The sequence below is a fragment of the Scleropages formosus genome, chromosome 9, assembly GCF_900964775.1.
Source record: "Scleropages formosus chromosome 9, fSclFor1.1, whole genome shotgun sequence".
Classification (NCBI taxonomy): Eukaryota; Metazoa; Chordata; class Actinopteri; order Osteoglossiformes; family Osteoglossidae; genus Scleropages; species Scleropages formosus.
The window spans coordinates 11,933,602-11,947,194 of NC_041814.1; the positions used below are offsets into that span (position 1 = coordinate 11,933,602).

The window sequence follows — 13,593 nt, forward strand, 5'->3', positions numbered from 1 at the left end:
GTTCCTTTAGGTGCTCTGGTTTCCTCCCACAGTCCAAAGACATGCTGTTCAGGTTCACACATTGTGTGAGAGTGACAGGGAGAGTATGTTCCACTGATGGATGGATGAGTGACCCTTTGTAAGTAGTGTATCTAGCAGTGTAAGTCACTGTGGTGAAAAAGGTGTGTGGGCTCATAACACTACATAGAGTTCATTGGAAGTTGCTTTGGAGAAAAGCATCTGCTAAATAAATAAATGTAAAATGGTTTATATGAGGTGCGGTGGCGCAGTGGGTTGGACCATGGTCTTCTTCTCTGGTGGGTCTGGGGTTTGAGTCCTGCTTGGGGTGCCTTGCAACGGACTGGCGTCCCGTCCTGGGTGTGTCCCCTCCCGCTCCGGCCTTACGCCCTGTGTTATCGGGTAGGCTCCGGTTCCCTGTCACCCCGTATGGGATGAGCGGTTCTGAAAATGTGTGTGTGTGTGTGTGTGTGTGTGTGTGTGTGTGCGTGTGTGTGTGCGGTTTATATGAATAACTGCAGAAAAAAGTTAAAAAAAAAATGCAAGCACATTAATATGTAAAGCGCACAAAAACTTTACAAGAGAGAAAAATACTACTGTTTTTAAATCCTGTCCCCAGTCATTTTAGTTAGTTATTCTAAGGGGTGAACTTATTCAAGATGTCGCTTGTAATTAAAGCCCCCTAATTGGTGGCCAGCGCCCCCTGCTGAACAGTGTGTGCAAACGCCCTCAGAGTTAGAGAGAAGAGGCATCTGTCTCCATGGTGACGGACCAGTAAATGAGTCTACATAGTTATTTCAATTAAACCCTGACAGTGGTCAAGGTGGCAGCATTTAACAGAAGGACAGATTTGCACGGTAAGACTCCTCGTCCTCACAAAGTTCCCGGGATTATGTTATGAAAGGTTTGAAAGCAGTTAGATGTTTTCCCTGTGCAATTCTAATTTGTGACCTAGCACCAGAGCTTCTCTTGTTCCCTGGACAGCTTCAGCACAGATGATTAGTAGACATACATATAGCAGAGACCCAAGTCTTCTCTGTAGAACTCATGGCAATGGTTAGGAACTGGGAAATAACCCAAGAAATGATTATTGTTTATTAAAAGAAGGTAGGATGGTGGTATGGATGAACCAACATAATAATTATCATACAATAGTTAAACCAACAGTGTTTTAAGTGTCTTCATTTAATGAGATTTGATAAACTGTTAAACTGATTTATACCAAAACCAAAAAGTACTTGATCGCTAATCTTTTCATATAGCTGAACATTAATGACTTATATAATACTGTAAACATTCCAAAATGTTTATTTTATTTCAGCACATTTCATATTTACATAATCTATTATTCACGTTATTCTCCAGCGCAGCTTTGTAGTTACACTTGGAAGTGACATTTGCGTGGAATCAAATGATACTGTATTTAATATTTTCTGGTTATGGCTTCCATTAGCCTATAATATAAAGCAAATAAGAAACATTTAGAAATTTAAGTGTGTGTGTACACACAGAGCACACTGTACAGTCACATATATGTGTGTACACAGAAACCAACATTACACATAAATAGTTCTAGCTAAATTCCAGAGGGGCACATAAATCTCAAGAAACAGTATAATTTATTAAGGCACGGTATTTAAAGTAAAAATGATATAAATATTTAATCTTATATGTCAAAATATACACAGGAAAACTATAACTCATGGATTAACTACTGCAGCACCATGACTGAATTGCCACTGGAAGCGACCTTCCATATAAATGTGGAAAGGAAACGTGACGTGATTTGTTAACATAAAGGCCATATAAATAAAGTATGTGAACTAAGTGACCTAAATTCCATTAAGAATAGTAGACCAGTTCTTGATGTAACCAGTACATACAACGTGAAATAAAACCTTAAATACAAGCACCTTAAGTAAGGCTGAAGGCAAAACCTTGTGGAGGTAGAGCACCATCTGATTCGATGTATATGTCACTTGTGGACATAATACAAAAATATATGTATGAAAACTGCAATAATAATATCCACCAGCTACTGCACTCGTGAGTATTCGTGTAGATAGTGGATAGTGCTCATGGGTTTGAGCCTACAATGTCCGGCTGACCGCAATAGTCTGCTGGGTAGGAGAAGACTCGCTTCTCCCTGAGTTCTGGGAGCATTTCGCTGACAACACTGCAAAATAAAACATTCGCTTTTCAGACTGACACACTTTGATGCATACTGGTATATATTTTTGTGCTGCCCCTTTAAGAGTGGGCCTTGAACCCTCTAGTGACACTATTCTTTCACATCACTATGGTCCGGAGCTGTCTCCATGGGGCTCTGCTGGTGACCATCCTGTGGGTGCGCTCCAGAAAATGACTCAAAGAGCGTCTCTCCACCGAACGGGACCGCAGCGAGCGAGGTGGGGGTGGTGGTGGCCTCACACAAAGCAGACTGGTCCCACCTCAAGACGGCGCTGCTGTAGGTCCAGGTGGATGCCAGCGGGCTCCCTCAAGTCCACTACGGGGAGCTGGTGGCTGTCCTGAGTTCGGAACAAGAAGCGTGACTGGTGCCAGTGGCCGTCTTCGGTCTGAATGGAGAAAAGGCACAATTTCAACAGAACTCAAGTGTGCAACATGAGGCACGGTGGTGGACGCTTCCTGAATTTTGCAATACGACCAACACATTGTTATTACCTCGCAGTTGTCTAGTAGCACACGTGTTTCAAGTAATGTGTTTGCGTCAAAAGTCTGTCCGTTCCACCCCTTAAAGCGCAGATCGGACGGCTGGCTTCCCGCACGTGTGGCGCTCGGCCCCGGAGCACTCGGAGAGTGGACTGTGACGCTTTGCGTCGCCTCCGTGCTCAGCAAGTGGAGAAACTTCATCTGAACTTTCCCGATGCCAAACTCCATCTATGGAAGGATCGCGGGTAAGACAGTGCAGACGCAGTACAGTGACACAGCCCTAAATACCACATTGGACGTTAGTTGGTGAAACTTCTGTATCATGAGCTCCAGCTACCTCCTGTTTCTCATTAACTTAGCAGCTGAAAAACTGTCACTATTACTCTCAAGGCTTGTAAAAAGTGTTGACAGGGTGCCAACAATTAATAATATATTTTCATCACAGGAAAATGAAAAAACTAGGTAGCTGCTAAAAAGTTTTAAGAGCAAAAACAAAAAAAGAAGCACATGTTGAGCATGAAGAGTTACTTTAATATTCCAGTCATTTATGTTGCGGAGGGTTGGTATAAATAAGGAGCTATTATGACAATTCAGTGGAAATGTGGCTATTAAAACATCTCTCTGGGAACTTCACACTAAAAGGTGCTTGAGTGTCTGACAGGAGATGCATACCTTGTTGGCGGCTACCGGGTGGACACATGTTTGTCCACCAGCAGTAAAATTACAGAAGACCTCGATGGCATCCGACGGACATCCGAGGTTGGGATCGATCCAGAACCATCCTACATAAGCCCAAAAACAATAATAAGAGTTAAGCTTCCATTTAGACAGTCTCTTCTCCGAAGTCTTCAACACGTCAGGAAGATCCAGTTCCAGCGGGAAAAAAAGGTGGACGGTGCTGCTCTCACCATCTGACAAGGGTTGCTGGCAGTCGAGCAGATCCCTGCAGAATCGGGCAGGGTTGTTGCGGGTTCCCAGAGGTTTCTTCATGCTTTCGATCAGACCACTCAGGTAGCGCAGAGTTTTAAGGACTTCGGTGCTGAGATCCGTCAATGTCACCTCCGTGTTCTGGTAACTCTGCGCCGTTGCATTAGTTGTCCACGCGGCCCGTGAAACCCAGCACAGTGCACAGAGAACGTCAGGATCCAGCAGAGATCACAAAGTAAACAGTGCCCCAGCCATTACCACAAATTCATACCTTGCAAATGTGAGCACTGTACCCCCCTCAGTCAGACCTGAATTCCCACATTGCCCAGTGATTAATGACATTTTTACAGTAAAACACACGCAAACCAGCGTAATGCAAACACACAGCAACTGAGGGGAGACATTTAAAGCTATTTTGACATAAATAGAATATTTACCTCCATATGCAATGCAGAGTTGGACTCAATCAAGGCTTGAATAGCTGTATTAAGATCCATTTGTTTCTGTGCAGGAATATGTACATTATCTTTATTATTTTCTTCTGTGGAGCACAAATAGTCATGTAGACAGACACAGGACAGGGTTAACATGAACAGACATACATGGAAGGGGAATGACACACAGAAGCGGAATTCTCAGGTAAGACACCTTTACCTATAAAGAGCTTTCCTACTGAAATTATTTATTAATTATTTTAATTATTTATTTTGTGAAACTTCAATCCAGAATGAATGGGCCACTAAACATAAAGGAACCAAAATATTCTAAGGATGTGTTTACACACTTGCTCAGTGCAGGTCTCGGATGCAAAGCCAGCAAATTTACCAAGCCTGTCTTTGACAAACCCGATGACATTTTAAGAATCTGTTACTCTCCGCTTCTGGAGCTGAACTTCTAGTATTTAGTAGACAGCAAAGTCATGAGCAGGCAATGGACCTCTTAGCATATTTATGTGACAACTTACCACAGGACCTGAAGCTCCGGGAGGACCCTGAGGGGAAACAAAAAAGACACATACCGACATGTGGGACCAGCACCAAAGGGACATCACAATATATGTGGAAACCAGCAATTATGTAAGAAGGTAAAGATACTTTGTTTTCAACAAAACACTTGTATATATATATATATATATAATAAAGAGGGGGCGCAGTGGGTTGGACCTGCTCCGGTTCCCCGCGACCCCGTATGGGACAAGCGGTTCAGAAAATGTGTGTGTACATATATATAATATACATACATATATATGCAGTATATATGTATACAAGTATGTGTATATATACTGTAGGTAAAATCTCTTTCTCTCTGTATGTGTGTATACTAACTGGAGGTCCTGGACTCCCCCGAGGTCCCTGCGGTCCCTGCAGGCAACACAGAAAAGAGGCCCATTATGAACGACTCCAATGATTGCATAATTTGGCGAGCATAAAAGATAACTTTTAACAGGAAAGGTATAATGGGAAAGATGTGATTTTGGAGGACTATTTATCCACATTTCTGAATTTCAGATGTGGTATATTCAATGCAGTCACAGATGTTTATATAATAGTAACAGTGCTGTTTTTCTCTTGCAGCAAGATATTAGAACCCCATCGGATATATTAAACAAGGATTTGTAAACAAAAGGTTGCTGGATCAAGTCTGAGAATGAGCTCTACTGCTGTGCTCCAGAAAGCTACGTCAGTCAAAGCTTGTTTGGAACTTAAACAAAAAGCACAACTTCAAGTGCTTTCAGGTGATACCAGTGTATCTGCCATGCAAGAGTAACTATGAAATTACACTTCATATGGTTTATGGTTAAGCAACAGCTTCAGTGAAGCTGCATTAAAACTACCAAGAAGCAAATAATTGCATCAGACATTTATCTAAAAAGACAAATTTTTCACCATTTCTCCATGGCTTCCTTTCCTGCCTCTGGGTCCCTGTAAAAGAACAAAGATACTGTTTATCCCCATCTTTGTACTAAATGCATGTATTCAAATATTTATCTTACACTCATGCAGAAAGAACCAAGCAATCAAATAATGATTTGTTCCTAGTATGACTTATTGAGAAGTACGCATAATTGATGAACAACAGGACAAGTAACGTTTTCGCAGAATAACGATAAATATAACTGTCTTAATTTGACAGGAACAAACTGAACACAAAACAGCATTTTGTCACAGATCATTTAACTTAGTGATTAAAAAAACCTGAGAATGTGGAAACCTACAGGCTTTCCCACTGGCCCAATCATGCCAACTGGACCAGCGGGTCCGGTGCTTCCCTGCAATAGAGGGATAGAGATGGGGGAATATAACACAAACTGATAGCCTGAATGCAAATTTATATGAATGATATTTGTTTTATACATGATCTTACCACAATACCAGCAGGACCTCTAGGACCAGGTGTACCAGTAAAACCTATATCCCCATCTGGACCCTGTTTTCAGTAAAGAAAGTACTGGTCACTTGTTCTGACTGGAAGTCCTGATGATAGCAGACGATTGCTGATAACACTTCAGGTACCCAGAGCAACTTTTACTAACCTTTGGGCCTGGAAATCCTTGTAAACCACGGAAACCTAGGTCCCCTGATTCTCCCTGGTGAAAGAAAAGTGGTTAATAAATCTGTTATTAATATATGTTTAAATCAACAATTGCATCTTATATATGACCTCATGTTTATTGTACTATGCATGTGCGAGAGGGAAGAGTCAATAAATTAATAGGGCTAATATATAATTATTATTTCTATAGAAAAAATAAAGTGCTCCTAGATGGAAAAACATTACCTAAAGTTATTTAAAATAAAAAACAAAGTTTTCTTTATACCTGACAACCATAATATTAATTTATTTTAAAACATTTGTTAAAAACATGAGTTCTAGCTCGTCTTTCAATGCCATGTTTATTTGTTCATTATAAGTCACTGCTTTTCCAATCCAGAGGTGCAGAGCCTATTCCAGACACACAAGATGTGAGGTAGCATAAACCTAGAATGCAGACATTTTTAAGAACTGGTTCATGGATGTTTATGATATAACAAACTAAAATCCACAACATCACTGCCAATGTCTTTCACTCTGCAAAACAAGCAGATGCTATGCTGTTATATGATCTTCATTTGATATGTTGATATTGTAACTCACTCAGATTTATAGACATTCACCACTTCCATCTCTAGCCCTGTAATTCAGGTTTTCACAGCAGCAACATTTCATATCAGAACTGACCCAAAGTCAACAATGCCATAGTCGAGACCACCATTCCGAGACTCAATGTGGATAATGATTTCAATTAACTGAATAACAGGAGAGTCACTTTTATATATGTTTTGGCTTTAACAATACAGTCGTAAAACTAAAGAATGAAAAAAGTCATTAATAGAATATTTTTCACTAAAGGCAAATAATGATCTACATTTCTGGCCCTGACTAGCTCATTAAAACACAATAAAATTTTAGAGCTAAATCAACACCTCAGCAACAAAGACAATTACATAATGTGGCATTGTTGCTGTTGATGTTAAGTGCCATTGAGTTGATGTCGACTCCTGGCGACCACATAAACATAGTGGCTCCAGAAACTTCTGTCTTTCACTTGTGTTGAAAGAAGGGTGCCCAGTGGCAAAATGACCGAGTCCATCCACCTGGATACTTCTTTTTACTTTAAATTTTCAGAAGTACAGGCTTTTAGAGAAAGTCTGATCTTGAAACCATGTGCTCAAGGTTCAATAAACTTGGTCTCATCATTTATGTTTCTAACAAGGGTACCAGCCTGATCTGATAAAAATTTTTAAGTTTCTTGGCAGTACAGGGTATGCTTAAAAGTTTCCTCCAGCATCACATTTCAAAGGAGTCCATGTTTATCCTGTCCTATTTTTTGCTCATTGTATTTAGTCAAACTCTGCTACCAGATTGAACCTGCTGGATTCAACTTAGAAATGGACCATTAGGGAGGCTCCATGTTAATAAAGTTATGTAAGAAAACAGACTATCTGAATGCGGTTCCTGAAGCATGCCCTAATAGACACCCTTGACAGTAATGTATCCTCCTCTTCTATTCCACCCAGATCCTCTGTCACTCTAATTCAGCTACTTCTGGAGGAAGTAACACCGTGGAGAAAGTCTACTGTACTGAGATAGTAAGTAGCATAATGATTAAGGACGTGGATTAAAGGTTGACAGTTCTAAGAGATACCCTAATGCACCTTTAGGCAAGGTACTTAACCTGAAAATACTGAGATTTGTCAACAGGATAAACTTTGGATATAAACACTGAAAATATGTCTGACTTGAAAGTCACACTAAACCACAGTTCCAGTGGATTTTATGGAAAATAAAACCAGAGGAATTCAGAGACACTTACTTATGTTTATACAAAGCTTTTTTCCTAACCAAAACTTACTGGCTGTCCTTTACTCCCAACATCTCCTTTCCTGCCCTGGTCTGCCTGCACGCCCTCTAAGCCCTTGTTTCCTGGAGGTCCTCTTTCCCCTGGCAGCCCAGGTTCACCCTGAAAAAAGACATAACCAATAATAACTGCACTGGTGATCATTTCTGTTACTAACAGCACCTTGAATCTTTGGAATATGTAGGAATATGAGCAGCTTCTTGTGGTTACCTCCATAGGCCTTGACCAAAATATTTAGCTGAAATATGAGAATACATGAAAGCAAAATGGAACAAAATATAACATGGGAGAGGTCAGAAATCTTAATCTTCATCTTCATGTTTATTGTACAATGACAGTGCTGAACTATTTCTGACATGGACCATTTCACTGCAAAGAATTGCTTGCCAAAAAAAATAGCAGTACACTATACACTGGTTTAAGGTATGGTAGTTCCAGTGCCCATAAAAAAAATTACCTTTTGTCCTGGGGGCCCCCTTTCTCCAGTCACGCCAGGAAGTCCGGGTTCACCTCGGGGTCCAGGAAGGCCTGCCTTCCCCTCAATACCAACAGTGCCGTGCTGACCCTGTGAAGCAACACAACGCATCACCCAAGAGATTATCCTTAGTTTGCAATATCTGCACTGTTGAAATAGTTTTTTGAGACGCAAGTTGATTGGTGAAAAGCGTCTGCTCAATGAATACATGTAAATGTAAATATAAAGATTTACCACAGACTTAAAAAAGATTTCCAGGGCAGTTACTCAGAGGTGAGTGATGTTCCCCATTATTAGAGTTGGGCTGAGTTTACAAAGGCAAATGAAGCCAGGATAAATGCCTACCACATCTCCACTTTTTCCAGGCAGCCCTGGTAACCCGGGAAGCCCAGGAGGACCATCAGGTCCTGGGTAACCCGCTATGCCTCTTGGTCCAGGTAGGCCCAAGGCTCCCTGGAAATCAATATAACCATGCATGATTGCTCAGACACACAGTTGCACTGCTATTGTAATTACTCCACTTTGTTTTTGTGTAATTCTACTCTGCAAAACATCTGGAAAACTAGGGCATACCAAATTGTCATTGATAAAGTGTGTTTATACATTTATAGCAGGAAATAAAGCAAAACCTTTCAGTCCTATCAAAGGTCCAGATAAAAACATATTACAGGTACAATACATTCCATGCTGTAACAAATAAGTATCTGCTGTTCTTATTCTATATAGAATCATTGATTGACAGTCACAAATTGTTTGATTTAGTAAGATCCAGCCTTCTACTATTCCTGCAACTGGGTCTTTGTATGAGTGACACAAGCCCTTGATCTGTGTAAAAAGAACAGCTGGCTCTTTTTTGAAGAGAACAGTTTTCAGGGACAGCTGGTAGCGTAGTAGTTGGAGCAGCTGTCTTTTAACCCAAAAGTTGAAGGCTTCATTTCCCACCTCCAGTTGCAGTATCCTTGAGCAAGGTACTTACCCTAAAATTACTCCACTAAAAGTACCTAGCTGTATAAATTGGTAAATATTTGTAAGCCTGTAATAACTGTAACCTTAACATGTAAGTCACTTTGAAGAAAAGTGTCAGCTAAATGTGAGAAACTCTGGTCTTACTCACTTCTTCACCCACACTGCCTGCAGGACCTTTGGCTCCCTTCTTTCCTCTTAGCCCCTTGAAAAAAAATAAAATATGCAATGCTTAACAGAAGCTTCAAGCAGAATATTGGCATTTGAGCAATAATAAACAGTCTTTATTTGCATAGGAATATGGGGAATTTGCAAGGTGAAACGCAATCTCTCATTCGACCAGATCTACTGCAAAAATGCCCTTCTTTAATTCTTTCCATTATAGAGAATACACTTTTCTGTGGCTCTTGTGCTGTAATACTACAATCTGATTTGGCCAGAAAGTATTTAGTATTTTTGTGGGTTTTCTCCCACAATCAAAGACATGTTTTTCAAGTGAAATGATAAATCAAAATTGCTCTTAGCATGCTTCTGTGTGTGACTGTGTATGAGTGCCTTTTGACAGGATGTCCCATCCAGGTAATACTCTGTCTTACATCCTGTACCTCCTGGGTTTCGCTCTACACCATTGGGACTAACTGGAAAACTAATTCTCTTTGTTTCAATGAACTGAATTCTTCCTCTCTCTCTCTCTCTCTCTCTCTCTCTATATATATATATATATATATATATATATATATATATATATATATATAGATACACACAATATTTAATCCTTGTTCCATATTACTATGATTTTTTTTTTATCAGTGTTACAACTTTCTAATCATGAAAAGACACATTTTTGAATATTACTTTTTTCATAACAATATACAGAGGTAAAAAGTGCTGCCAGTTGCCAAAATATAGCTAATAAAACACCTACTCTTTCATTCACTGCAGGGACAGTTCAAATTACCCTTTTATTATGCCATGAAATGTTTACAGCCAAAAATAAATGAATATCACGTTGCTCAAAACATGCCTTGGGTCATATTAAAATTTTTACACACTGAAAGTATTCAATGGAAATTATTTTGATTGGCTTTATACACTTTTCACTTTCTATTCATTGCTGCTCTAATAAGTTGGATCATATTTACTTATTCATAAGATCTGAAAACAAAAACATGAAAACTAGAATTAGTCAGGCTCACATAATCATTTTCAAAATGCCTGGGATTTAAAAAAGAAATGTTCCACAGACAAAAAAAGAAAAAAAAAACATGCCACCCAATTAATGTCAGTGTGGGTGGCGAAGCACAGAACTATTTTCTTTCGCCAAAAAAAAAATGCTGCATTACTCTGGCTCACTGCATAAATTCAATACATTTCTTACAGTAGTTCTGCTGTTCACACAGCACCTCAAGACAAAGCTATTAAAAGGAAACAAAGCCCAACTGAATAAACAATGTTCTCATGCAAAACAATTACAAAAGAAGACAAGGCTTAATGTGACAGTTTAATTCCAGCACGGCCATCTATGAACCAAGACCTGTATTTAAAAGTCTTGGCTAAACATGTGCTCACCCACGGAACTGAAAGGCAAGTAACTACATCCAAAAAGGGATATCTGGGATTATCTAGCTGACAGTGATAGATGCCTATTGAGGAATTCAGCTGGAACAGATCAATCTGCAGGGTTTTGCTCCAAGTTTACACTGGAGGAATAGAAAGCATGTTGAGCAACAGCTGCCTCTAGGTTCATCCTCGCACCTGATTTCCCTTCTCTCCTTTGGGTCCTTGCTCACCAGGTTCCCCAGGATTTCCCTGCATTACAGACAGCAGACACCACACACCTTAACTGAAACTGGAATATTTTTTACAAACAGGATTACTGCTGAGAATGACAGGATGTACGATACAGCATGCAGTTATTGCAACAGTTTTCAAATCAACAAAGCCTCACCGGTGGTCCTTGCTGTCCAATAAGACCTCTAGGGCCAGCGATGCCAATATGACCCTGCAACAAACACCAAATAGAGGTAAATACTATTAACATAACATAATATTGCTAATGAGGACACGGCAGTGCCGTTGATTCTATCATGTGAAATGGGTTAAAAATAAACGGTAATTTAGCACAATAGCTGTGCAGCTTTACTGATCTCTTTTGGGTAGATATAAAAGAAATGGAAATCAGGATCACATTCTGAATCTCTTTCAAGTTCTCTCCATTTCTTTCAAGCAAATGCCAACAATGCCAAACATTTCAAATAAGAATTGTACAGCGATACCATTTTGGACGGTGTAAATGCAATCGATATGCATCTGTCCTTATTATCCAGCACCTCTTTTATCTGATATGAACCTTTCAAATTCACTCACTGGAATCAGGGTGGTAGTGGGGGGGGGGGGGGGGGGGGGGGGGGGGTAGTGTGTGGGGTCTTTCAATGGCTCTTAGTGCCAAGTCACGCAAGAGTTATAAGCCAAAAAACATGAAAAATATGACAATCACCTGTGTGGTCCTTTTTATTTTTTACACGTGGGATATGGAGCTTTTCAGTTGTGGAAGTAAACCGTAAGTGGCAGGTGAGACTCATTTTACCTGATAGCCCCCATCCCCCGGCTCTCCCCGCTCTCCTTGTTCACCAGCAGGACCCTGCCAAAGCAGAAAGAACATCACTGTGACAATGGAGTTGTCAAAAGCACACACGAGGAAGGGCCAAATGCTATCAGTTTTCTTCTCTGTGGACCTTCTTTATTGTGATTTAATGTGTTGCACATTTATGAATAGATGTCCCATCTAGGTAATACTTTGTCTTACATCTTGTACCTCCTGGGTTTCGCTCTGGACCATTGTGACTGACTCAAAAACTAATAAAGATAAAGCTACATCGTCGCACTAACATCGCAACATTTTTCAATGTGAATTTCTCAGACAAATTTATAGCATTAACTCCAAAAGGACCAATAACAGAAAACAAACAGGTTTATGATGGAAAGGTTGACCTTCAGGTCTTCTGTCTAAACTTCATAATGAAATACAATCATAAATCTCTCTTACAGTGTCAGTGTCCTCACAAAGATTTTTTCACTCTCGGCATTCATCTACAGAACCTCATTTGTATCATTTCAAGGAAACACCACTGGGCAGTTGTTCCACTTCACTGAGTAAAGCAGATTTTCTTCATAATTTTAATATCCAGTGAGAAATAATTCTGGTTCATGAAGCGACAAAAACTGCCTTTGTCTCAAACTGGCCTCAGGATCAACTTAGTTAGTACTGGAAAGTTTAAAGAATGCAAGACCTACTGGTTCACCTAAGGGCCCGGGTGGTCCAGGTGTTTTGTTATCTTCTCCTGGGTAACCCTGAGAATATCAATATCTTCATTAACACTTACCATAACATTGAACGGGAATATTTATTCTATAAGCCTAAATGAACTCAAGTAAATGATCCATGCTCAGGTTACCTTTTCACCTTTGGGGCCAGGTGGTCCCATGGACCCTGGATTGCCTATGTGACCCTGTAAAGAGAACATCCCTGCCCTTATCAGCGTATTGTAGTTACAGATACATTCCTACCTACACCCCTTCCTTGGCAACCTTTACTAAAATCCTGGGCAGATTTGAAGAGAAGGGAAAATCAGCCAGGAATGGTCAGTGAGAATGTCTTATGATGTATCAATGTTATGTGTGATGTGTCTTGGATTTTTACGATGCAAATAAATATGGCATAGTCAAATAACTTCTATAATAACTTGCCATAATCTGATTGCTTATCTTTTCTTGTTTTGCCCACTTTCCAGGTAGTAACACTGAAAAAGTTATGTTTTGTGTTTTAAAAATAAGCCACAGGCCTTGCTTGTGCATTAACTGTTCCTGTACACATTCTCTGTAGCCATATTCAAGGACCAAAACACAAATATACATTGACTGAACATGATATGCTTTCAAGACCAGCGTGAAAACTGGGCTGAATTTACTGTATATAAAATGATTTTCAAACAGAGAGAAAAAATTTAAGTCCAGCTGCTGCATGCACATAAATATTGTGCACATTATGGTACATCTCCAAAACAGATCTGTTAAAGACCAAACATGGCAATATCTTAGGTATCACATACCGCTTAGACTGGCACTACACAGTTGAATAGAAATGATTTCTTGGGCATGGACT

The 13,593-nt window shown here is 39.9% G+C and overlaps 1 protein-coding gene across 4 annotated transcripts in view; it reads right to left on the reverse strand.

Annotated features, from left to right (window-relative positions):
• Positions 1 to 1,320: 1,320 nt before the first annotated feature.
• LOC108923524 (collagen alpha-1(XXIV) chain-like) overlaps positions 1,321 to 13,593 on the reverse strand; it is an 83,405-nt gene continuing 71,132 nt past the window's right edge. For all 4 annotated transcript variants that reach the window (XM_018734317.2, XM_018734316.2, XM_018734315.2 and 1 more), the window contains 20 exons: positions 12,887 to 12,940; positions 12,726 to 12,782; positions 12,019 to 12,072; positions 11,380 to 11,433; positions 11,187 to 11,240; positions 9,583 to 9,636; positions 8,814 to 8,921; positions 8,451 to 8,558; positions 7,988 to 8,095; positions 6,128 to 6,181; positions 5,959 to 6,021; positions 5,810 to 5,863; positions 5,481 to 5,516; positions 4,920 to 4,955; positions 4,559 to 4,585; positions 4,032 to 4,097; positions 3,576 to 3,744; positions 3,340 to 3,449; positions 2,680 to 2,895; positions 1,321 to 2,573 (listed from right to left, as the gene is read on the reverse strand). In XM_018734317.2, coding sequence (XP_018589833.2) covers positions 2,424 to 2,573; positions 2,680 to 2,895; positions 3,340 to 3,449; positions 3,576 to 3,744; positions 4,032 to 4,097; positions 4,559 to 4,585; positions 4,920 to 4,955; positions 5,481 to 5,516; positions 5,810 to 5,863; positions 5,959 to 6,021; positions 6,128 to 6,181; positions 7,988 to 8,095; positions 8,451 to 8,558; positions 8,814 to 8,921; positions 9,583 to 9,636; positions 11,187 to 11,240; positions 11,380 to 11,433; positions 12,019 to 12,072; positions 12,726 to 12,782; positions 12,887 to 12,940 — 1,632 coding nt within the window. In that variant the 3' untranslated portion in view covers positions 1,321 to 2,423. The remainder of the gene's footprint in view (positions 2,574 to 2,679; positions 2,896 to 3,339; positions 3,450 to 3,575; positions 3,745 to 4,031; positions 4,098 to 4,558; positions 4,586 to 4,919; positions 4,956 to 5,480; positions 5,517 to 5,809; positions 5,864 to 5,958; positions 6,022 to 6,127; positions 6,182 to 7,987; positions 8,096 to 8,450; positions 8,559 to 8,813; positions 8,922 to 9,582; positions 9,637 to 11,186; positions 11,241 to 11,379; positions 11,434 to 12,018; positions 12,073 to 12,725; positions 12,783 to 12,886; positions 12,941 to 13,593) is intronic.